The sequence below is a fragment of the Epinephelus moara genome, chromosome 12, assembly GCF_006386435.1.
Source record: "Epinephelus moara isolate mb chromosome 12, YSFRI_EMoa_1.0, whole genome shotgun sequence".
NCBI classification, from domain to species: Eukaryota; Metazoa; Chordata; class Actinopteri; order Perciformes; family Serranidae; genus Epinephelus; species Epinephelus moara.
Window position 1 is genome coordinate 13,911,126 of NC_065517.1, and position 26,215 is coordinate 13,937,340.

Genomic DNA, 26,215 nt, shown 5'->3' on the forward strand with positions numbered 1-26,215 from the left:
TGTAGCCAAAGATGAATGAATCAATTTTACTTCACTCACTGTCTGTCTGTCTGAGTGTGTGTATACATATGGAAATATTTAGGCGAAGGGATGCAAGGGCCAATTTATTCTATACTCACACATGCACACACACAGTATACTGCTGACAAATTTATGGAGAGACATAAACAAAAGCATGCTGATAATTAAACATGCAAATCTGTTCACAGACAACCATTACAAATGCTAATGTAAATTATCACGTAGACACACACACACACACACACACACACACACACACACAAACACTCTTCCTACCTTCTCTCTTGTTGTTGCGAAGACATCTGACTTTAGGCAGTTTGGTGAGAAGCTGGCAGTCACTTTCTGATAAAAAAACAAAACAAAAATTCAAATAAACAGAATAATAATAATAATATAATAGAATTGAAAAGAATATTGTATGCTGTGTAATATATGCTGATAATTTCTTTACTCTGGGGGGAAATTAGCTGCTTGTTGAAAAGCTCTGCAGCAGCAGGACGGCAATTCAAAGCTTTCAGTTTGACAACTCAGACATTTGTTTAGCTGCTGTTCAGCCGATGGTGTGCTCCCCGCTGAATTTTAGAGTTGAATTAATATATTATCTTAAATATAACTGTCTGCTGTAATACATGTTCAAAAAATACTCTGGTGGAAAAGTGTCAGAATGACATGAAGAAAGGGAAAAGGGGAAAAAAACAGAATAGCTGAGATATGAGTCATATACAGAAGTGAAATTAATACATGTTTTTAAACAACAATGGGTTTGGAAAATGTTGCCTGTTCTTACAACATGGAAATTAAATTTTCCAATTCCATTATTTCTGAAATACATACAAATAATAACAAAAGAGTTCTTGAAACCATTAACAACTGAGAATTAAAGTAACAAGAGATAAGTAAACCTGATTACAGTTTACCTCCAAGAGAAGGGCTGCAGATAACAGTTATTTTCTTAATTGATTAGCTAGATCAGCTCTATTACAATCGATATATTATTATCTGACAATTACACATACCAGAAAAAAACTTATTATACATATTATATCAATATCAGGATATGAGACTAGATATAGTCTAAGATTTTGATTGTAATATCTTAAGTTTTGTCTTTTCCTGGTCTTAAAGGCTGAATTACAGTAAAGTGATGTAATTTTCTGAGCTTACTAGACTGTTCTAGCTGTTCTATTATTTGCTTTTAACCACTTAGTCATTATATCTACATTACTGATGATTATTTATCAAAAATCTCACTGTGTAAATTCAAGTGTTTTGTGAAAGCACCAATAGTCAACCCCACAATATCACTGATTGCAGTATAAATATCAATATTGATATCAAGGTATTTTGTCAAAAACATTGTGATATTTGATTTTCTCAGTATCGCCCAGTCCTATGTGCAAACACGATCCATCACCCCATTTTCATCCACTCATCTGGGGTCAGGTCTCGGGGGCAACAGGCACCCCAGAGTCCCTCTCCCCAGCAATACTTTCCAGCTCCTCCTTGGGGTCCCCAAGGTGTTTCAAAGCCAGATATGTAATCCCTCCAGCATGCCCTGCGTCTGTCCCGGGGCCTCCTACCAGTAGGATGTGCTCGGAACACCTCTAATGGTAGGTACCCGGGGGCATCCTAATCAAAAGCCCGAACCACATCAACTGACCCCTTTCAACGCTCTAAAAACACAATGCTTTTAATAAATTGCTAATTGATACTTTTACTTAGTGTTATACTCAATTCTATTAACATTTAATGATCATTGAGGCCACAGGGAGATAAACAGTGACCACAGAAGTCCAAGTACTTATGACTCTTACTACTGCTGCTTCTGCTCTCTCTATGATTGTGATATGAAAAGAACAAATATAAGGAAAAAATCTTTTGAAAAAAAAAAAACCTTCAGTCACACTGTGTCAAAGTTTAGTTGCCCTGAATGACTGAAGACCTCCATCAGAGCCCTTTGACCCGGACGGGACGCCTGGTCGCTCTCCCATCCACTGAACTTCTCCCTTCAAGTGAGAAAGTGTGAGCTCTTTGTGAAAAAGGCCAGAAAATACTTTGACCCTGACAGAAATCTTTTCACCCATTATATGGATTAATTCTTTGAAAACATTGTTTTTTTGACCTGGGATTCAAAAACAACAATTTTTCTCTCTAAAACTAAAAGTTGAGTTTGGGACACTCAATATCAAGGTTTCAACCATTTATTGCAACTACGTCCATTTTAATTTGGCAGTGTGGCCCATTGAAACACATTTAAAAAACATTTAAAACTGACAAGAAACTAAATGCTCGAACAGAAGGAGGAGGCTGGGGCATTAGAGAGTTACATTTCTGATAGCAAGCAGTAATGTAGCCACGAGGTTACCTTGTGCCGCAGCTGGATTCTTGAGATATCACAGGATCGTGAGAATTGCGGGATCACAAGATCTCTCAAAAATTGGTTTTGTCAATTTTCAGGTAATGTGTTTCTGTCTGAACCACATGAGACCAATCAGCGTCCTGTGAGGAGCTACTGGCAGCTACGGATGCGGCTTAGGTGTGTATGATGACACAGGGAGGTGACTCCTTATTTGATACAACAATGGTGGCTCCTAAAGAGGTTAGCACCAATGCTGCAGTAGCATCAGTTATGTCAGACCTGGAGAGAATCTCCTCATTGAGTGAGAGCAAAGAATGGCACTGAACAGTTTCTCAATAGAAATTTTTTTTTCGCTCTTCGCCCAACTGGCTTGTGATAGATGCTGACAGACAGATGGTTCATCCAATGACCTGCCAAGTTTTTTTTGAAAGCCCCTGCCCCTTTCCAAACAGTTTCCAATGACAGCTTCTCTGATTCTGTATAGCAATCCATCTGGTATGTCAGGTTAGCAGCGAGGATGCAGAGCTCAGAGTTGTTGAGAGCAGTCTACAGAATGCTCAATGGATGACTTTTTTGCTGTAGGGTAATGCTGAAGTTAGCATAGTTAGGTTCCCTTCTTAAAAAGCCTATGGGATTTTGAAATATGACAGAAAATAAGCTCTGAGGCAAATAAAGGTTCATGAAATATTTATGTGTTGTTTAGCAAGATATTATGATTTCTGAAGCCTAAATTAATCACCAGAAGTAAAAAGCTAATGTTAGGCTATCAATAAACTTAACATTTGTACGACGACTTAACGTCGCCTCCACACAAGGCTGTAGAGTCGTGTTTGATAAGATGATGTTCTGTAGTCTACTTGTTAGTAACCACCTTTTTAAGGCACATAAAGCATTAAAATTCACAGTGGGATATTTCCTGATGTATTTTATGTCTTAGAACAAAACATGAAAGTCTCTTAAAGGGGCAATAAGCGGAAATTCATCCTTTCTAGATTGAAGGAATTAAAAAATCACTATGTGAAGAACTAGAGGTGTAATTTCATCTGGAGTATAGTATGACACCACACCCCCTCTCTCTGTGTTGATCTCCAGCCCCTTGTTTACAAGCCAGTCCAGCTGCGCATTCATGTGAATCGCCGCCTCCTCCCTCCTCTCGGAGCCCTTGGCCCTCCCTCCCTATAAAAGGCTACAGCCAGTGAGCAACGGCAGTGTGTATTTTCGAAGCGAAACGTTCACCTGAAGACGACCAGGGTCCGACATTACCTCTAAAGAAACAACAGTCGGTGGCGAAGAAGTTGTCGGATAAAGAAAGGGACAGAACCCGGAATAACATTGGCCTTGCATTTCCAAGGTGGAGAGCACTGTGAGAGCTAAAGGGGCCGTCAGGCTAAAACATCGCTCTCACTCATGGAGGAGAGTAGGAACGTTAGCGTTAGCTCCAGGTGTTAGTACTAGCCGGGATCCGACGATGGATAGCTCTAGCCGAGTCGGCTGGCACCGGCTACTGGAGTAACTTTAAGCTATGGAGCGCTTCTACCAGCTCTTCTAGTCACTGAGCCTCGCCTCCATCTCAGCAAATATATTACATTTATTACAGGTACCATCATCATTGAAGTAGGCAGGGGAATAGCTAAACACAGCAGAGACCGAGAGTGAGTGAAAGACATCGCTAACTGCTAAACTAAGTTTAGACGAGGCGAGTGGGGGGTGGGGGGGGTGGGGGTGGAGAGCAGAAGTAGAGGGAGGTGTGGCTCATGACACACTTTGTTTTGGTCTACAGGCAGTGCACAACAGCAAACCTAGCGGTGAAACAATTTAGCTTTTTGCCCCTTTAAGATCGTGTTAACCACAGTCTTACTTCAGTAATCTTACCGAGAACCCATTCAACCCACTGACTTTGATGAGAGAATTGTGAGTGGTAAAATGCTCATTTCCAGGCTTTAGGACTCTTGAGGACAGAAAATGGATATTTGTGATTAAACAAAATGACACGTGATGAAAAAATGACATCTATCTATCTATCTATCTAGATGTATAGATATAGATAATAACTGCTTAATGTAAACTTAACTGAACATGAAGGTCAGTTTTTACTAAACACATAAGGAACATGCTAGGTGGTGTCAATAAACGGCTACTTGAACTCATCTGAAAGGACTGTAAGGGTCATGCTGTATGTCAGACAACAAAACATTAGCAACCATTTAAATAAAAAAAAATTACATACATGCATACATTTTTCATAGCAGCAATATTAATAATCAACAGTTTTTCTGCTCGAGGCAGAAACATTCTACAGCAGCGGGGAAAAAAGGATTGATGCTAGGTCAAATATCCTAAAATAAATCACTGCAAGAAATTAGGATTGTAGCCAAAGGCATGATATAAACGTTATTAAATGACACACTGCTGTGTGGGAGGAAATGAAGTTCTTGAACAATTTTTGTTGCTCAGCCTTTGCACTCAGTTGTAGGGCGACATGTTTCAAGTGTACATACAGTATCATTTACACTGTTAATAATGTTGCTGCTCATTTGCACATATTCTATCTTTGGTTGTTTACTTGCATATATCAGTCTCCAGTGCTGATTGCATCTCTCCACTGCCTCCTCATCCGTCTTGATCATTTCTTCATAGTCTAAATCTGGCACTATTTAACCTTCATCGCTTCTGTACATGTGCGCGCGGCACCATCTGTCCAGATTGGCTGTCAGGTCGACTCAGCAGGTGTCTTTGATAACAGGTTGTTGGGAAAGCTTTGGAGAATCGTCAGCGGGTAGCACTGAGCCGCCAGTATCAGAGTGCATGTTCTGCAAAGTTGAGTTTCCTTTACTGAAATAATTGGTGCTGAAGTTTTTGTTGCATTCTCTGATGTTTCCTTGAAAACATTTAAACTGTAACTTAAAGTTACTGTGAGGAGGATGAATACACTTGCAACATCTGAGCAACCCTGAACAAACTATGTGTCGCTGAAGTTAGATAAAGTTCCAGAAACAAATAAAATCTTATTATCGGGTATTTGGTTCCACTGCTCCAGACGCTGCTGTTTCACACTGTCATTGACTTTTGTGTTGCATGTTTTTCTTATCACTGCTGTACTCCCTCGCCATAAAAAGCAAAGTGCAGGCATATTGTTTTTGATCGTATCAAGGTCAGCTCAGCAGATATGGAGAACTTATTTTCTGGCAAGAGTGGAAAGAAAATTGGAAACTACAGCAGATCGGAATAATTTCTGTGACTGCTCCTCTTGTCCAAGTGTTCAAGGCTTTTACTGTCTATGAAGAAAAAAACTTTAATTGACTGTCTCTGTTCATCAGTGATAGAATGTTACTCACTACATTTACTCAAGTACTGTATTTAAATTCAATTTAGAGGCACACCCACTTAACTCCACTTGTTATATGTTGGTTTTAGTAACTTCTGACTTCCCTTATCTTGTCAGCCCCAAGCTCATTGGTTCCTACTGAATATATATATATATATATATATATATATATATATATATATATATATATATATAAAGTTAAATGGTTTTAGGTCCAGTAACTTTCTAGTTAAGTTACTCAAACAGGAGGAAATAGTGCATTCGTTGGGGGCTATTTTCAGCAGTGATTTCACTGAAATTTGGTGCTCTGGTGAGTATTTGGGGCAGTCGGATGGTGCATGTGGGACTGAGTCAGAATAAACTACAGTGTGTGTGTGTCCATGGTAATGAAGGAACATGTCACCCAGTGCAACAGTGCGGCTCACTGATGTGTTTTTAGTAGTTTTATGACAACAATTGAGCTCTATGGCGCAGAGGAAGAAGATATATCAGGCTCTGATACACACACAATACTTCTTAGTAGGCACTGTTGATTTTGGCCAATGACTGTACATAAGGATGGACAACGTGTCTCCCACTGTAAAAAAAATTAAAGCCAAAATATCCCGAATATGGTCACGGTTATCTTGCGCTGGGGACGTCTTTTGGAGCTTGAGTCTGCACAGTAGCAATCACCGCACACACAGCTGTCAATCGTGATGTCACACCACCCTTTTTATAACAACAAATGACTAATTCAAACCAAACTTATCAGCAAAACAAAAACTTGAACATAAATAGCATGTTGGAAACTACCTAAAATGACAGAAATCAACTTTGGCAAAAATTTATCGATGTTTTAGTTTGGCCCACGTCTCATCCACTAACATGTAGGGGTGGAGTTTATGTCCTATACTGCAGCCACCAGGGGGCAATTGAGACGTTTTGGCTTCAATCTGGGGATGCTGTCACATCATAAACCTTATCTACAGTCTATGGTTTTTGTCTTTTAATGAGATTTGCCAGGCAATCACAAAAAAAATTGATTTGTTGACAGAAAAAAAAAAACACTATCTAATCTAAAAAGAATCTAATGTTCAATCTTAACTTCCTTTTCTTTTGGGTCTATTTGGTCCGTTTCACCTTGACTTTGTGTCTCTTTGGAGACAGAGAAGACACAGCTGCAGGCGAGACAGTGTTCACAAACAGCTTGTCAGTGTCTTTGACCCAGAATGGAGGTCTCTTTTCATCTTCATTGTATTCCTGAAACTGTGGACCCAGCTGTCGTGGACACATTCCTCCCTCTGACCTGTTATGTAGGTCTCATCTCTGTTATCTCTGACCTGGAAGAGACCTGGAATGTGTGTGTTTGTATATGAGTGTGAGCGTGTATGTGTGCCCAGCCGCAGCTCACCATCGTCACTGAAGTCGTCCACCAGAATGATCTCGTGGATGAGATGAACTGGAGTTCTGTTCAAAACGCTGGAGAGACAAAAGAAAATATTAGTCTCACATATGCATAAACACGAGTATACAGTCAAGAAAAAAGGGATGTGCAATATACTGAAAGCTGACACGTAAATGCCAACTTACACACACACAGACACATGCGCGCACACACACACACACACACACACACACACACACTCAGGTGCTCATGAATTCATTATGTACGCACTGCACGCCATATGAAACAACATATTGAAAATGTCAGCCCAAATTCCTGTTATGAAAATGTATGACGTGTCGCCTCTAAGAAACTATTTCATTAAAGAGGAAGATTGAAACATAAAAAATTCATAACTTTTACTGGAGGAAAATAAGAAAACGTGTTTTGTCCTGGGTGTTCTGCTCTATTTTATTTCATTATTTCTGCTATTCAATAACCTCTGTGTTCATCATCCCCTCGGGATAAGGCTGAGGAGGAGAGAAGGAGGAGGGAGGAAGTGAGGGTGGGAGGAAAGAGTGACAGATGAGAGGAAGAGGACATCGAAGGGAAGCGAGAAGAAAGGGAGGAGAGAAGGCAGAGTAGAAGAAAACAAAGAAAGAGAAAAGACAGAAAGGAACGAAGCCAAAATATGGAAATGAGAGGAGTAACGCAAAACAGAACAAATGACAGGGAGGGGAGAAGGAAGGAGGAGAAGGAGAGGTGGCAGGATAAAAAGAAGGGAAGAAGAAAAGATGGATGCCAGGGATAATTGGACACAATAAAGTGGACAGGAAAGGATGGAGGAGACTGGGATGGAAGGAGGAGACTATGGTAAAAAGTGAATGAGTGAGAAGGGGGAGACAAAGATGAAATGAGATGGATGGAAGCAGAGATGGAGGCAAGAAAGAATGAGTAAGAGTAAGAAAAGGAAGGGTGGAGATAAGGGGAGGAAAACTACCATGTGTTATACTGTGGCATTATTTATTGGTGGATGTCCACTGTACTATTTGGTGCATATCTATTATGTATATGAATTCTACAAGATGTGCTGTTTTATTCTGTTTCAGAGGACCTTCTCAACATATGGCCAGCAGCTCATTTACACTTCTTTTTTCCTACTTTCTGATGATAAATGAGCACTGTGTCCTTCAAATAAACTAATAAAACGAAACAAAATGTAAAAAACATGGAGAATATGTGAACAAAGGCGCAAGGGATCAGTGTACAGAGTTGAAATCTACAGGAGGGAGAAAGGAAAAAGAAAGGAGATAAGGAGGAAAGGTGGGAGTGAGGGCAGACTGTTGGTTGATTGAGACAGATCAAGGGAAGGAAATGTGAGCGGAGAAGGATGGATGGAATTTGGGAGAGGTGGAAGTGAAGAAGGGAGCGAGGGAGGGATGGAAGGAGTTGAAGCTGATAATGCAGAAGGAGGGGACGTGGAGCAAAGCTATGAGTCTCTGAGGCACCGGACCCCATCAGGAGAAGTGATGGATGCAGGGAGGGGGAGGAGGAGGAGGGGGAGGTGGAGCGAGATGAAAGAGTGAAGGATGATAAAGGAGGAGAGAGAGAGAGAGAGAGAGAGAGAGAGAGAGAGAGAGAGAGAGAGAGAGAGATGGCAGGCTAGTAAGGGAGACAAATAACCCTGATTGTAACTCTCCCTTGCTCTGTGTGGAGTCGAGGGCCGATCAGGAGAGGTGGATGAATTGGATTGATGGATGAGATGGAGGGAAGAAGAGAGGGCAGGAGGAGGAGGAGAGAAGGTGTAGGGCAAGCAAATAAGAAAAGAGGGCGGAGCCAAGACGGAGGAAGGGATAAAGATGGACAGATGAGGTGATCAAGTAGAAAGATAATAGTGTGTTATTGTCATTACATCACATTAAATCCTCCACTGAATCTATCTATCTATCTATCTATTGGTCCGTCTGTCTATCGATCTATCTGTATTACAGTGGGGCAGAAAGACATGGATGGATGGACACAATCTCCTTTCATTCTTTTACTTTCTCTCTCCACCTCCTCTTCTACCTTTCACCACCTTCTCTCTCTCTCTCCCTCTCTCTCTCTCTCTCTGTTACACACACACTCACACTCACACTCACACACACACAGGGGCTCCCATTCTCTGGTTCACAGGCCACTAGCTATGAGGCTTAACCTCCCCTCAGGCGTGCTGAGGGAGAAGCTATCTGCAGCTCACAGAAAATATTATCACCGCTGACAATACCGCAGTCGGCTGCCACAGAATAGCAGCTCTGTATCTGCGCCGCTCATTTCCAACAGCTGTATATCAATTTTAGGGGGGGAATTTTTTGAAAAATTTTCATTACCTACAGCTGCCATTTGGAGAGCGCTTTCATCCAAAGCGCCTTAAGAGCGTGCATTTTTAGAGCTGCGTGTGTGTGTGGGCCCCGGTGGGAATTGAACCCCACTCTCTGGCAGCCACAGCGCTGATGCTAAATGGGTGCTGCTGTACGACTGCCAGGGTGAGGGGTTCAATTCCCTTGAGAGCCGCCCATGCTCGGCACTAACAGTAGAGTGGGGCAATTTGGATGAAAGCGATAAAAGCGGATGCAAAAATAGTCCTTCATAGACCAGAACCAAAACAACAGAGGTAATGTTACACCCTCCTTTCGGCCATGTTGCTCTTTGGTAGCAGCGAGGAGCGGTGGCTGTATCATCAAATGGACAACTACACCATCTCATCAGAATGAAACAGTCAGAGAATTTCTTTCTGTTTGATTAATATCTGATATGTTTAATTGATTTTGTGTCTTGTCATTTGGCTAACGCTGGCAACCTGTCTATTGTGCGCCCAACTTCTTGCCAAGTGCATGCTGGGACAGGATCCAGCCCCCACACAAGCCCGAACAGGGTAAGCAGTTTCGAGAATGGACAGATGGATAGATTGTCAATTAGCTTGCTAACTATAGCATAAGGCTTGCTAAATGTGAAACAGGTGTGGACAGAACTCAAGTAGCAGATTTTATCATTTGCCGACACTCGACTAGAGTTAGAACTGTAGGCTGACGTCAAAGTCAGAAGCAGTTTTTATGTGACTTTGAATGAGGGATTTTAACTATATGGCAAAGGAAGCCAGAAGTGTCTGCAGCATCTAAGAAAGATGGAGAAGAAAGAGAAACATGAGATACTGTGAGATGAGAGCTTGGTATGAAAAGATGATTTATTCCACTACTTGTTTCATCACTACTGCTTTCATTTCTTTTATCTTAAGTTGTAATCCAAGGGGCACTTGTTATTTTGTTTCACAAGTAACTGTACTATCATTTTTTATCACATTTTTTAACAACAGTAGCAGCACAGCTCCATGGATGGCAGCGTCAGTGGTTCTACCACTTTTGTCCAGACAGAACAACTCAAAAACTTTTGGATGGATTGCCATGACATTTCCTACAGATATCCATAGTGCCTGGAGGATTAAGCCTAATGACTTTGGCAATCCCTTCACTTTTCCTGTAGAGACACAAGGAGGTCAAAGCTTTCACTTATCCAGCAAAATATCCAAGTGGCTGCCTCCGGGGCTTGAATGTGAAGCCAATGTGGGAGTGCCAAAAACTGTGATTCCTTGAATGGAGCACTTGAGGCTGGCTCCCACAGTGAATCAATCCCCATGGACCCCTATGTTAAAAGGCCCAACTTTACAGCAGAAATAAACATATTTACAGCCTGGTACAAAAATGGTATGGTCTCTATAGCTAATTTCAACATTATGACAACTGTACAGGGGGTAAATTTCCATATAACTCACCCATATAAATGTTACTAAGGTTTAAAGTTATGCATAATTAAGAGCATGGCCACTTTGAGTGACAAATGGGTGCAGTCTTTTGATAAATTGCTACCACTGTGACATCGTTGGTCAGGTATTGTAACCATGGTGAAACCTCAGATCCACAGAGTATAGGCATAGCTCTCGCTATGTCAGTGTGTTTCCAGTTCATAACAGTTAATTGTAACATTTTGGTCACCTATAAAGTCTTTTTTTTGGTGTTTAGTTGTACTACAAGACACTCTAAGGAGTGAGATATACAATATTTCCGGTAAGTACATTTAAAATAATTAAATAAATAAGTTTTAAGCTTGTTTTTCATGTGCAAAAAAATAGCATGTTAATGCTATAAATGCACTGTGCTAACCAAGCTAGCAGCTAGCATTAGGGTTATCTCCATCCTCTCATCCAAATATGGTCACTTCTGCCTTCAAAATGCCAAACGCCTATGGAAATATCTCAAGATCTATACAGGTTTGATTGCCATTAAATTAGTACAGACATTCATGTCCTCCGCAGGATGAATGGTAAGCATTCTGATGATCCCTTAGCTTTTCACTGAGCCCCATCAACAGGTCAAACTTAAATTTGTCCAGTACTTTGCTATATGACCAAAATACCTGCAAAAACAAATGCCATTTGTTGTAATTCAATCTAGCTTGGAAATGATGAGATAAGGCTGTTTACTTGGAGTCCAAAAGTGGCAAATACAAAGTAACTACATCCAAATTCCTATTCCTTCTTCTTCTTTACAGTCAATAAATTAACTTAAATGTATAATTGTCCTTTTAGCTCATTTCCCATGTTAATGAAATAGTAACTTATTAATAACCCGTCCATTAAACAAGCTCTAACTAAAACAAGTCACAACACCATTAACTAATGACATTTTATGTTGAAAAATGATGAAAAGCAGATTATGCCTTATAAAGACTGCAAGTCTGGAAGTTTGACTTGGTCTCAAGACTTAACTCACTGATGACTTGTAAATGGATGACATGGTCCCACTTCTGAAAGTATCACTGGAATGTTGTGAAGATATACATACTAGCAAACACAACTCATTGTAACTATCAGTCTGTTTTTAATGTTAACAGCTGATTTGCTTAACTAGCTTGCTAGCAACTGTAGCAATTAGCCAGTACTAACAGTTTCCTCAGGCCTCAACAACCACTCAGACAACACCAGCTCCAGTTGTTAAACCATTTATTTCACCTTTGATTGTGCATCGACAACTCTCTGCTGGTCTTCCACTAAGGCAGTGGCTTTTGCTGAACATGTGATGCAGGTACAAAATCTCTATTACAGGTTTCAGATTGTCTTGCCACTCTGCTGCCCAGGATTTATGGATTTATTTACACCTGAGAAGTGATGCTTTCAACTGTTGTGAGCAAGATATCTTCTGCTCTGTTGGTTGCTGTAAAACACATCGCCACTCCCTCCTTTATGTGTATGTGGTGTTTTGTTTTACTTTTGATTGTAAATCAGCTGCAGAATTGTTTTTCACTAACACCACTCTCTACAGGTGAGGAGTCAAATTAGTTTCCACTGTTCATGCAGTATTTGCTCGGGGCACAATTTCTTTCTTTTTTTATCCTCTCTAAAGCTTTCTCCCTTTCCATATTTCTCAATTTCGTACCTCAGCTTGCCCCCCCCCCCCCCCTCTTTCTTCCTCTCTCTCTCTGCCTGATTGGTTAGCTGACAGCCAGTTCTTCCATCCTGCACCTTGCTGGAGTAATTCATCACTCTTTTCTCACCACCTCTGCATCCACCGCTCTTCCCATTCATCCGCATCCCGCCATCTCTTTGCGACCAATTTAAATATCAAGACCTCTGACAGCTATGCAAGAATTCTACTGCAAAAATTAAATGTCCACTTTTTGGAAGAAAAAAAAAAACCTATTTATTCTTAAATGGTTCTCAGGGTGACATGATTATTATTAAAAGTCCAGACATCTTAAAATGTGTAGCAATGAACATCATCCCTTACAAAACAGATTTTCATTGCTTGTTAAATCTTTCTTGCTTTGACAGAAAGCCTTTCCCAGCAGATCTGCAGAAACTGTTCTTGGAAAGAAATCCTGATTCAGCCACTCAATGCGTTCTGTTCTGTCGAACCACCAGTGATGCATTATGTTATAGATCTGCAGCCAGTAAATACTGTCTCATCACTGCTGATCTACAGTGCTGTGCATCTACATTTATCAGTCCCAGTCCAGAGTTAAATGGTTAGTTTGTCCATGTTAAACACAGTCTTGTCGCTGCTAATTAACAATGATCTATATCTATATTCACTAATTGCTGTCTGATGATGTTTATTTAGTGGGTGCTGTATGTATGAGCTCATTAGAGATAATCTAATGCCTCTGACAAGCACTGAAAGGTACCTAGATAGAGTATGTAATGCTACACATCAGTATCCTGTTAACGCTGTCAAATTTTGTCTTAACACAAGTGAAGCTAGATGTCAAATGTATGTATTTGGTAAATGCTAAGGTGACAACACATGTTTTTGTGGACTGCATCCCATTGGCCAAAATCTGTCAAGAATCAGTATAAATAAATGTTTTAGTATGCAATATGTTTGCTGCAATGGTGTGCATAAAAGGGATAAAGGTTGAGAGAGAAATGAGGAGGAGCAGGGTACAATAGAGAAGCACTGAATCCAATATAAAACAGTGAAACTTGCAGTAGAAAGCAAAAGCTATAAATCTACCTAATGACCTCCTCCTAATAAATCCTGAGTGATCAGTTGAAGAGGAAGTGATCTGGACTCTTTACTGTGCGTTTTTAGGACCACTGAATCAGAAAGTGCTGAGCTGGTGCTGATCTAGAGCTCTCCCTCTCTCTTTTTTTTCCCATGATGCTCTTGTGGCTCCTCCATAATAATGGAACCTCTGCAGCTCAGGAAGCTGTTCTCACACACACACACACACACACACACACACACACACACACACACAGAAATATGAAGAACCAAAACAAACTAAACCGATTAAAACCAAACATGTCGTCAAAGGCTCCAGATCTCTTTTCTCTCCTTCTCCGTCTGCTTATCTCTCGCCCAGTGGAGACGGAGAAGATGAGATCAATTTTCGGATCAGAGCTTGATTAAATATCGACAAGGCCCAGCTCCCCCTCAGAAAGCAACTCTTTGATCATGAGATGAAAAGCTTTCAAAGTGCCCATCATTGTCTCAGAAATCAAACTTATTAGTTTCGGCCTGCATATCGCCGAGCCCCAAAGGGCACAAAAACTCCAGAATTATACCCTTTTATAATGTAATTGTAGGCAATACGCTTTCAGTGTTTTCAGAGTCCCCGGAGCAAAGCATGATTGCAGATACTAAAAAGAAAACTTATCTAGCTATTATCTAGCTATTCAAGGTTTTTTTTTTCTCTCTGCTTGAAATCTGACGCTTGAAATTAGATTGCAATTTTTTGCTGTCTTTGACTAAATATCTTTAGAAGCCTCTAAGAAAAAGTTTTATGACACTGAATATCCTTTGTAAACTTTTTGGCTGTGATCCGAACACAATTGGAGAATAAGCAGATTGATATTTTCAAAAGTATTCACCCATAAAGAGTGATGATAAGGTTTTTTCTCAGCTCAGTACTTCACTTCACATTATCATAGTTTCACATATTCACATTAAGGAGCGACAAACATTCTCTGAAGCTGGTTGTTGTGCAAGTTAAATGCTGCTCAAGGGCATAGCTGTAGCATCTATGAGCAGTAACATTGGTACTATATAACACCTTTCTCAAGTTTGTGTCAGCCCGTCTTTCCTTTCTTTGAATAACATTAGTTTCTGATGAATTTATATGCTTGTGGGAATCTACAACACGAAAGATGTTTGAATTGGATTTGAATTGGATTTCTTGGAAGTCAGAGCATCTATTTTCACAGTGCCACGCAATTTTGTTCTGATGGCCCAAAATTACAAAGCACCGTCAGTCTCAAAAAGTCCCATTGGATGGAAAGTCTATAGCCTGTTATCCCAAAAACAAACGCCCACTGCTCTGAAGTCCCGTTTCTCTGAAAATACACACTCCCTGCAGTTAGTTTCAAAGTCCACTCAGCATCTGAGCCACCGATCTCACATGTTTTTACTGACCCTTTGCGGCGTTTCAGCCATTGAACCCAAGTGTTTCTTTTATCAAACTGTCCCTGCTTTTCCAGCAGCTTTATTGCCAAAAATTTGAATGTTTTAAGCCAAAAACACAATCTTTTCCTAACCATAACCAAGTGGTTTTTGTGTCTAAACCTGATTTCACCACAGTGTTGTTGAGAAACGTCAAGTTTCAACGTATTCGCCACAAAATAATGTGCAAATGTAAGGTATCCATTGTCTGCAGAAACATACAATGCTGACATTTTTTTCTGGTGACTAACCGCAAAGTGTGTACTTTTGGAGAAAAAGGACTTCAGGGCATTGGGTGATAGTTTTTGGGATAACGGGCTGTAAGATAAATAGGGTTTTCAGTCCACGACATTTTTCGGACTAACATGGCTTTGGAGGGCGGCACGGTGGTGTGGTGGTTAGCACTGTCGTCTCACAGCAAGAGGGTTGCCGGTTCGATCCCGGGTGTGGGAGCCCTTCTGTGCGGAGTTTGCATGTTCTCCCCGTGTCAGCGTGGGTTCTGTCCGGGCACTCCGGCTTCCTCCCACAGTCCAAAGACATGCAGATTGGGGACTAGGTTAATTGATAACTCTAAACTCGTAGGTGTGAATGTGAGCGTGAATGGTTGTTTGTCTCTATGTGTCAGCCCTGCGACAGTCTGGCGACCTGTCCAGGGTGTACCCTGCCTCTCGCCCGATGTCAGCTGGGATAGGCTCCAGCCCCCCCGCAACCCTCAAGAGGATGAAGCAGTTAGAAGATGAATGAATGAATGAACATGGCTTTGGAATTTGGGCCGTCAAAACAATGGGTAGTTCCTATTTTTTTTTACACGCCATAGAACAGTCTTAAAAATGGTCCTTGCCCAAAACTGCAGCACCACAAGACAATAATATAACTTAAACAAAAAAATAAAGGTTAAAATTGTTCACTATGATAGATTACATATCTTAGATCATTTTCAAGTCTCTATAAGTTTTATCTTGTAGTGCACTGCAATAAACTGAAACCACTGGTGGAAAATCAATCTAAAAATTGATAGTTTGCTTTGGCCCAGCAGTAATGTAAATTACACACAATTTGCAGTTAATGGGCCCAAACCTGCAAAACCACATGATGGTCCATTAAATGCCCTTAAGGAGGCATTAACACTTCCAAGTCCAGTCAAGTAACTCTAACTCTGACCTCTCTGTGGAGTCATCAAGTATAAAGGGACTTTCAGAACCAGTGAGTTCACTGTATCTTAATGTAAGAAGAGGAAACACTGTCTCAGATTCACTGTAACACTCACTGTTACTGTTACTATCACTGTAACAACTTGGTTATTTTAAATGTGGAAATTGTATGTCTGTACTGTCTCTTTGCTGTCCTCTGTTCATCTGTATTTTAGGTTTCTTTGTCTTTTTTAGATTGTGGTCTGTGTATATTGTAAATTATATGTTGGGACTACAGATGGAAATGAGCAGTTATTGCTAAATCTGGTGCAACCATCTCCTCATCTCTTGTAAATGATTAATGCTATTGCACACTGTCCCTTGATAAACTAAATAAACTAAACATCTCTATCAAAAAACAGTTGGATGTGCAGCTTTTGAACATTTCAAAACTCAACAAAACAAACAAGTTGCTCCACTCTTACGAGACCTTTACTCATTACATAACCATTTCTGTTGGCTGCTGCCTTTGTGTGATCCACTGACTCATGGAAAAACTGTAAATGTCAAGTGATCTCTTGTAGCACTGTTAACTTTTTGTCATTAACTTTTACCAAAGTACTTCAGTCTGCCTGTGGAGACACCAGGTAGAACTCGACTCTAAAAGTGGACACTTTCTGTAAACCTGCTGCTCCTTAACTCTGAAGTAAAACAGGAAATGAAAGCTTGGAAAAGTAAAATATATAGATAAAAATCTAAAATGTTCAAAAGCTGAGAGCTAAACCAATCAGTTCCACACTGTCCAAATGCTGAATAGCATCTGAAACCAACTCCCCACACCTTTTCAGTGTGACACCTTTTTTGTGCTTCAGTCCGAGCGACTTCTGTTGCCTCTCTTATGTACAACTGAGAGCAACAACATAAATGCAGGGAGAGACTGTCCAAAAGTTAGCGCCATTATGACTATTTGTACAAGTAATTACATCACCTTTCTCTATGAGGCCAGGCCTTTCAATGAGTGTTGCCATTTACAACAGCTAAAATTGATTAGCCCTCAGAGTGTGCTACACAATGAGTTTGAATGACATTTTGTATAAACTAGTTTTTTAGTTTCAACAGGATTCCTACACATTGTCCTTTTCAAAACTGCATAAAAAGTTCCAGACTTTTCTGCAGATAGTTTAGATTATATTTAACATCTGAGTACAAATAGCTAGCCGTTCAGTCCACACACCTGTGCAGAAAGTTGAAGTTTCACTATCATACATCACTGCCCAAAGAGGAAGTAAACTTATTGGCGTTACCGACCCTTTTTTTTAGCCTTTTACAAATGATAACCAAAAATGACTTGAAAAATGTCAAGAGTAATTAATTTAGTAATTAGTTATTGATCATGGATGTCCTGGTTTGGTTCAGTTATAAGGCACTTGGGGCAGAGCTGTTTTGCAGGTGTACAGGCGTAGAGCAGCTCTGCGTAGGAATGTGTGCGTTCAGTTGCACACAATACTTCTTGCCTTGCTTTCTTACATTGAGGTCACTCTGACCTGCACACTCACAGTGGTAAACATTTTGGCTGTGCTGGCTACCTGCACCAGACACCATGAAAAACCCTCAGTAGGGTAAATTTATTTTTAAGAGTTCTCAATTTTAGATTTTAGTGAGCAGAATAAGGCAATAGTCTGGAAATATCTGGAAAAAAATATGTTTTATACTCTCTTTTCTTTTTTTCCATATTCATCTAGACCAGGAATTTAATGAAATCAAATTCCATACTTTTCTATACTGTTTCAAGCAAACATTTGCCTTCAGCCCTGCTGCTAAATTTTTCCAAAAATGCAACACAAAATCCCCTGTTGTTGTAATAAATGACATGAATTTAAAACTGTTGAGAAGGCACAATGGCAAACAAGGCCACATATTACTCTTGACATTCATTTTAAATCCAGGAAGTTTTGAAAAGCTACAGTTTTTCATCTAGATGTAAAATCTTGTGCAACCCACTTTGTTGGCATGTACATCTGATTAGTAGCTTTAATAGGAATGATGAGGATGCCATTTTAGAATACCGTATCCCAAAATACATCCATGGTAGACCTCCTTTCTTTCACTGCTCATCAGCCATGTGGCTGTAACGGTATGGTGCAGCGACCACTTCCACTGTTTGTCACCAACTGTAGATATATATAACACATATAAAGACCATTTAACATTCAGAGAGCAGCGAGTGTTCCTTACTATTATTATTTTGTTATATCTATCTGCAGTCAAGGGCAGTAAAACAAACATAAAATGTCAAAATGAATGCATGATCTGCGGATTATCGCTGCCATAAATATCTTTTAAATAGAAGATATGTTCATCTCGAAATGTTTCCATGTCCAATAACGCTGTTTGCAGCAGTGACGGAACTTCAGAGGATTCTGTGCATCCTGGTGAGAGAAAATGTTCCAAATTCACAACCTAAAAATAAAAGGCAGCTAAACTACTTCCAGCTCCAAGTCACCACCGGCAAACACACACACACACACACACACACACATACACACACACACACACACACACACACACTTACAGACAGAGAGCCAGAGCCAAAGGGAGCAGAGGGGCCCAGGGAGACAGATTGTCTTTTAATTGGTTGAAAACTGCAGAGCTTTGAGAAGGGCTGAAGGGGAGGATACACACACACTCATAGAAACACACGCACACACTTGCACACAAAACACACAATGTCCTCTGTGATAGTGAGGAGACGTAGCCGGTCCCTGCTGACTGACTGGTATAATGAGCTGAACCCCGGCCAAAACCTGGAGGTGTGTGTGTGTGTTTGTGTGTTTCTGTTTGTATTGTATGTGCGAGCGGCAACCTGCTGATATCATCAAACTAAAAGACAGAACGAAGGTTCAGAGATTGAGGGTCAGCAAAGTAAATGTGTGTGTGTGTGTGTGTGTGTGTGTGTGTGTGTGTGTGTGTGTGTGTGTGAAGGTTTGTTTTGCCGTACCATCACTGTATCTCCACTGTAACTTTTGGCAGCTCAGTGTTTCTTTGCTCTTCAGCCAACATTTACTCTGATGCAGGTTCTCTGAAGACTGATACTCACAGAGGTAATTTAAAACTAAACATGCTGATAGCTAATATTTGGCCAGAATTCAATAATATTTTGCAATTTGCAATGCCAACTGCATCATTTCCTTGCATAAAGAAATTGTACATGGCAATACAAACCAGACTTGGATGCACAAGCATTGAATGTTAACATAAAATCACACCTTTTACCCCTTCAGGTGTTATAAATAATTAAGAGCCAAATCCATGTCTTTAAAATTACAATAAAATTACAAAATTACAGTTGGATGCATTATACACAATACCACTGTGACACCAGGTTTCCAACTGAATAAGGGAAGCAAAATTCAAATTGGAAGATGGCACCAGGGGCTGCTGCTGTGTCTCGAGCTTCTGCTGAACTTTGCTTTTTTTGTTTTATTTGTTGCTCATATTTTAACTTCTGCACTATTTCATATCCTACAGTCTCATTTTTTACCTGTGTAATGTATTTTTTATACATATTTAATGAGCATTGTTGGAGTGAGCCTGAGATCTAAGATTTTCATTGCCCACAACTGCTTTTCTGCAATCGTTGTACAATAAATAATTTGAAGTTGGTGTGTGTGTGTGTGTGTGTGTGCACGTGTGTGCTACCTCCTGATGGTGCGCAGTAGGGTGGATCTGGCCTCGTTGTGGAAGGTGATGATGATAGAAGTTGGAGGAAGATCAGAGTCATAATGAAGAATGGTGCACCTACAAAGAGGGAGAATAATTGAACGTGACTTCAGACATCCATTGATCCAATAAAAGGCATATCAGATATTAAAGTAAAGTTACCACAATTTTAGTGAGTCATACTTCCAACATTTTGAAAAGAAATATATTAAAAAGCAGAATTAAAACTTACTGCTAAGCTTCTTTAGTGGCATTTCTTTTCGTTTTTCACTCTGTTTATAAGCTGCTTGTTTTATGCAGCAGTTCCTGTATATATACACTTCACAATCAAATAAATGTGACTGTTTTCTAGAGACTAGAGAGAAAATGTATCCTGAATATAATTTCAACCTTTGAGATGTTGATGCTTATATGACAATATAAATGTCTATCTCAGTTTGAGCAGTTTACGTTTGTAAAGGTAGCTGCACGGAGCTTTCTATGGGGCGTCGAACACAATACGGTGTTGTGCATGGTCAGTAAATCGGCATAAATGCAGGCTCTGTGATTGAGGGTTTTATAGCTTACTTCCATTCCTTGCTGGTTGGTTTGAGCGGGCACTCAATGTGGCGGACCTTCTGTGTAAACTTGACTAAACTGAGTGAAAGTGGTTAGGGAGAGGGCGGTGGTTTGGGAAAGGCCCTATATGTTGTCAAATTAAAGACACTATTTTGCAAATTAGGCATTTTCTGATTGAATGTAGTTGGCAGAAGTTCTGAAATTAAGAATCCAAGATAAAGAACTGTTTTGACATGTGTGTACCACGTGTTAAATGAGCCGTGATGCTCTGTGCTGTGTGCGACCAAGTGATCAGACGAGACCTGTTGAAGATGAATTGCAGATAACCAGCGAGAGGCTCATTAAAATACACCACATAACAGTGTATGCGTGTGTGCTGCCTTCGCTGGGTCAGCAGCCTTTTCTTCTGAAAGAGCAGAGGCAGACACACACACACACACACACACACCCACACACACACACACACACACACACACAGTATAATGAGAAGACTGGCCTTTACCTATCAGATTGATGGATTGGTGACATTTTCAAACAGAAACAGGCTGCTTGCTCTCTTCTAGCCTTCATTTTTAAAAACCTCACCTTTCACAAATGTGTGTGTGTGTCCATGTAAAAGTTAACACAATGCACTGCACCATTAGCCAGCTTAATGCATAGTTCTCTGCTGCCTAAATCTCTACTCACAATGTGTGTTTCATTATTTGTTCACTGAAGGCACTGACGAGTTAGTGTTAGTGTTAGAAAGTGCCCTGTGTTACACTGCACCAACAGAAAAGTAAAAATACAAAATGTCAAATGTATTTGCACAACATGGGGAAACATGAAATATGAAGCATCATTTCCAAAGGTGAGAGGGCTAAAAGTAGCGAGTTCTGCCATTCAAAAACATTCATGACTAATTAATACAACGAATTACTATTGTTTTCTCACTGGAGTCATACAGCACTAAAACAACACTTGTGATCTTGTGACAAACAAAATGAATGTCAAATAATTTTACAAGTTATAAGATTAATCTTAAACTTAGATGAGCTTGATTTGCTGTTTGTAGGCACAAACACAAAAGTCTTATTTACTTGCAGAAAGGTTTGGAAAGTTACAAACCCACATTTATAATAACCCTAACACATATCTCAGCTAGCCACTGACAAAATGTCAGGAAGCTCTTCTCTGTTGCTGCCACACTTTGTGGTTTAAAAAGATAAGATATATATATATATATATATTTCACAGAAAGATTTTAGCTTTTGTAGGTCAGAGGAAAGAAAACCTGTCCTTCCACATCAAAGGACATCAACAAAATGTTTGAACTGGCCAAACGTTTTTGTGATTTCGCCAACCAGAATTCATACATGTAACTACTTCTTCCACTGCTCATATCATGTTAAGTTGGTTCTAATAATTCTGTATTAGATTCCCCAACTGCTGAATATGCACTCTAACAGATTTTTGGCTCAGAATATCCAACATTTTATGGCTCAGCTCCTGCAAAAACCCCCAGAGTGTGCAGTCGAAGTGTCCTTGAGCCAAACATTGAACCACCTCCTGTGATTTGCTGTAGGGTTAGAACACAAGCTCAGCTCCTAATTTGTTGTATTAACAGGTCGGCACGCAGGATCAGTCAGTGCACTCGAGCACCCGGCTGTGAAATAATACAATCAGCACCTCATTAACTCGCAATTTGATTTTTTTTAGTTTAGAGGCATGATGATTAAGTGGGGAAACAATATCGGCAAAGCAGATTACAGAATGTAAAAAAAAAAAAAAAGAATCAGAAACAAGTGTATGATTCATGCTCTTACAGCTGTGACGTGCACATGCAGTGTGGCTGCAAGGAGAGGGTTCAGTGTCCTGCTCAAGGGCATGTTGGCCAGTTTAAGTCGATGTTTGCTGGGCAGCTCTTCCTTTCTTTGCATAATCTCTTCTTTCATCCTCATCTTTCTCCTCCTTTCTTTCCTTTCCTTTTTTATTGCATCCAAATATCCCTGGCGTCCTTCTTTTTCTTCTTTCCTTCGTCTATATTTTCCTTGCAACCATCACTTCTTCCAGTCCTTCCCCTCTCTCTCTCTCTCTCTCTCTCTCTCTCTCTCTCTTCCTCCATTTTCTTCTGTCTCTTTACACTCACTCCTTCAGTTTTTGTCTTTCACCTTATCTTTCTTTTCTATCGGTCTATCCATCTATCATGATCAGTGTTGGGCTCGTTACTCTAAAAATGTAATATATTACTCATTGCTTCTTACTCTTACAAAGTAATAATATTACTTTACTTATTACTCCCTGCCAACAGTAATTTGTTACACTACTCGTTATATTAGTTTTCCATTACACCCCATAAAATTGGTAATGTGTATCTTCCCAAAATTCAGATGTGTCTCTGTGTGAATGTCGAGGTAGTCAGCAGTAAGTGTAGCAAAGGCTAGAAACCTTTTTTATACCTGGGGTTCTCTGTTGCCTGAAACCAGTATTTTCCCAAGGTTCTGCCTGAAAGATTGAGAGTCACTCATGGTTTAACATTACATCCACCACATATCCAGCCACAAGCGTCATCACTTCTTTGTAGCTGCAACTGTCCACCAGTAAAATCCAGTTGTGGTTGTTTAGCCAGTGTAGGGCTACAGCTGACCTCTGCGGTTGAGAAGGTTCACCTTTGGTAGGGTGTATTTTCTGGAGCTTCACATTGTTGTGCTGTCGGTCACAGTAGTCGAGGTGTTTCAGACCGGAGGTTTGAGAACGTGTATTTTTGTAGTAGAAAGAGTTTTAGTCCGACTACCTGCAGCAACAGTGTTCTTGTCATCTTTCCTTCTGACAAAATTATAGTAATGGGAATATTTCCAGCTGCTAAGGTAAGTGTTTTCAACTAGCTTGCTGCTTTATGACGTGCATGCACAGTACGACGATTAGTAAAATTAGTCGACTGATGTGATTGCTGTATTTCAAGTCAGTAGTGATGTGATAACACAAGTAATGAGTTGTTTGGTCTGTGGTAACTGTAATATTAACACTGAAATCTTATTAGTAATTAGTTACACTATTTGTTAGTGGAAAAAGTAATATGATTGCCCAACGCTAATCATGATTCTGACTGTCTTCCTTTCAATTTATTCTTTTCTCTCTTTCTCTTTCATCTTTTTCTTTCCTTTCATCCATCCTTTCTTTCACTTTCCTTATTGTTTTGTCTTTCATCCTCTATTTTGGTCACCTCTCTCACTTCAAATTCCTTGTCTTTGTCTTTTCCTTATTCCTATCATACTTTTTCTCCCTTCTGTCTTTCTTTCCTTTTCTCCGTCAGTCTGATATTTTAACAGTTTTTGACTGCTGTCTTTTTCATTCCTCTTTTCTTTCTTGTCCTGCTTATTTTTTTTCTTTCACATTTTCTATCATCAAAACATTTGATACATGAATAAAATTAAACACAATATGAGGACAGAAAGATATATAACATAAGATAGTATAAGTCTGGCTAATGGCACAGACTGTGAGTTTTAAACACACACACACACACACTCACACACACACACACACACACACACACACACACACACACACACACACACACACTTTAGAAACCCGAGGTTCTTTAAATTGAAGGCCAGAGCAGGCTGCCAGCAGGCTGTTGTCACTTTGCATTCAGATTTCTTTCTGTCTTTCATTGCTCCCTCCCATCTTCCGTTCTTCTTTGCCTTTCCGTTGTTTCCATCTTTCTCCAAGTGAGAATAGGAATATACACTGTATATATTTGTCATATCATATCCCATCTTGCCCCTCTCTGCCTCCTCCATCCCTCTATCTCCTCGTCTCCATCTCTGGTTTTTCTGCAGTTGATTTATTCAGCAGCTCTACCAGAGAGGAACGATGAGAAGATAAAGACGAGCCGCTGCTGCTGTGTGTGTGTGTGTGTGTGTGTGTGTGTGTGTGAGAGAGAGAGAGAGAGAGAAGACCGAATGAGGCAGAGAGACACAGTGACAGACAGGCAGAGAGAGAGACAGACAGAGATGTACAGATAAAAGTTGTGCTGACAGATGACTGATGTTGGAGCTGATATGAACAAGCTTCCATACTCCCTGAGCGCATGTATGTTAGTGTGTGTGTGTGTGTGTGTGTGTGTGTTAACTTCCTGATACATCAAAGCTCAAGAGAGCACACACACCAGGAAGGAAGGAAATGAGAGGAAATATGGGAGAAGGGAAAAACAGATCAAGAAGAGAATAGGGAAAGCAGGAAAAAGGGAAGACGGGTAAATAATGATGGAGGGAAGAAGAGGAGTCAAAAAAAGGAAGTGAGAGGAGGTTTAAAGATTGAATAGAGAGAAGAGGAGGTGAGAAGAAGAATGGCAGGAAGATAAAAGGGAGGTGAGAGGGTAGGAGCAAATATGAGAAAAGGGAAGAGAAGAGAGATCTGAAGAGGATCTATGAAGGGAAAAGATGCGGAAAAGAGAGAGGTGTGAGGATGAGGAGTAAGGAGAGTGCCATGATGAGACAGGGGTGAGGAAAGAGAACGAGAGAATAGGAGTGGCAAAAATTCAGAAGAAAGGGGTAAATAAAGAAGATGGAAGAGGAGAAGAGACATGAACAGGGGGAAAATGTAGGAGAGAAGAGGAGAAAGTAAAGAGTTCAGGAAAAGAAGAGGAGAGGATGAGAGAAATAGGGATTAGAAAGAGAAGTGTTTGGGGAATGGAAACAAAAAAGGGTAAGAGGAAAGGAGAAAACAAATGCTAGGGAGGAAGGACAAGGAGAAAAAATGTCTGCACAATGAATAAAAGAAAAAAAGACAGTGAGAAAGAATAGCGGAGAAATTGTTAGGTAAATGAAACGAGGGGTAAATGTAGAAAAAGGGAGGAGAATACCAACAAAGAAAAGAGATAAACAAAGAGGAAATGGAAAACAGGTGTGAGATAGGAAGGAAAGAGGAAATAGAAACATTGAGAGAAGATGACAGCGCTGTCACCAGAATAAAATGTTGGCACTTTATGTTCCTGCAAACCACGGACAGGTTACATTTGAAGTTTCACATGTATCATATCAACATGTCTAAAGTTACATAGATTACGTGTTTAAGAGCTCAGTTAGGCAAGATGGCTGCTAAGCAGTAGACAACAGCGGCCCACTGTTCAAGACCAAAAAAAGCAGGTATTTTTTCCACAAGGATTCAGGACATTGCCAGCCATGTTTGTAGTGACAAAAGCAACGAAAATGTTAAAACGGAAACATAAATAAATAGAAAGTTTCAGCATATCTGCTACATATGCAATGTAGAAATGTCACATATCCATGCTTTGCAGAGATGAACAATGCTAATATTTATTCTGGCAATTTGGCTTAAGGTGAGGAGATAAAATGACACTAGGAGAAGGAAAAGAGAAAAGTGTCAAACTACATGAAAGAGAGTAGCTATCACTGATCATGTTTCTATCTTCTTGAGTACAACACTACCATAAATACCACAGAGGAATCTGAAGATACAAACAAAAAACAAACACAACTACTCAATGAAAACCAAAGGAGAAACTGCTGTGTCTAATTTTCTGCGGAAAAGCTTCTGCAGAGCGACAAAGATGATTTGCAGAGTTCGCAGAGAGCAGCAGAGATGCGCACCTCCTGAAAAATGTGACTATGTGGCAGGCACCGCAAACACTGAAGAAGTCTGACTGGACATCAGGGCCTGAGGGTGGGATTTCCAGAGAAGTACCTCACATCCATTATAAAAACAACTAGAGCATGGAACAGTGGAAGTGTGGCTAGCGGAGCAAGTTAGACGATATCA

The 26,215-nt window shown here is 40.2% G+C and overlaps 1 protein-coding gene across 1 annotated transcript in view; it reads right to left on the reverse strand.

Annotated features, from left to right (window-relative positions):
• The window catches only part of galnt14 (UDP-N-acetyl-alpha-D-galactosamine:polypeptide N-acetylgalactosaminyltransferase 14 (GalNAc-T14)), a 196,716-nt gene that overhangs the window by 57,514 nt on the left and 112,987 nt on the right, over window positions 1–26,215 (reverse strand). The window contains exons 3-5 of the mRNA XM_050058286.1: window positions 19,874–19,972; window positions 7,099–7,166; window positions 298–363 (exon numbers count right to left, since the gene is read on the reverse strand). Of these exons, the coding sequence (XP_049914243.1) occupies window positions 298–363; window positions 7,099–7,166; window positions 19,874–19,972 (233 nt within the window). The remainder of the gene's footprint in view (window positions 1–297; window positions 364–7,098; window positions 7,167–19,873; window positions 19,973–26,215) is intronic.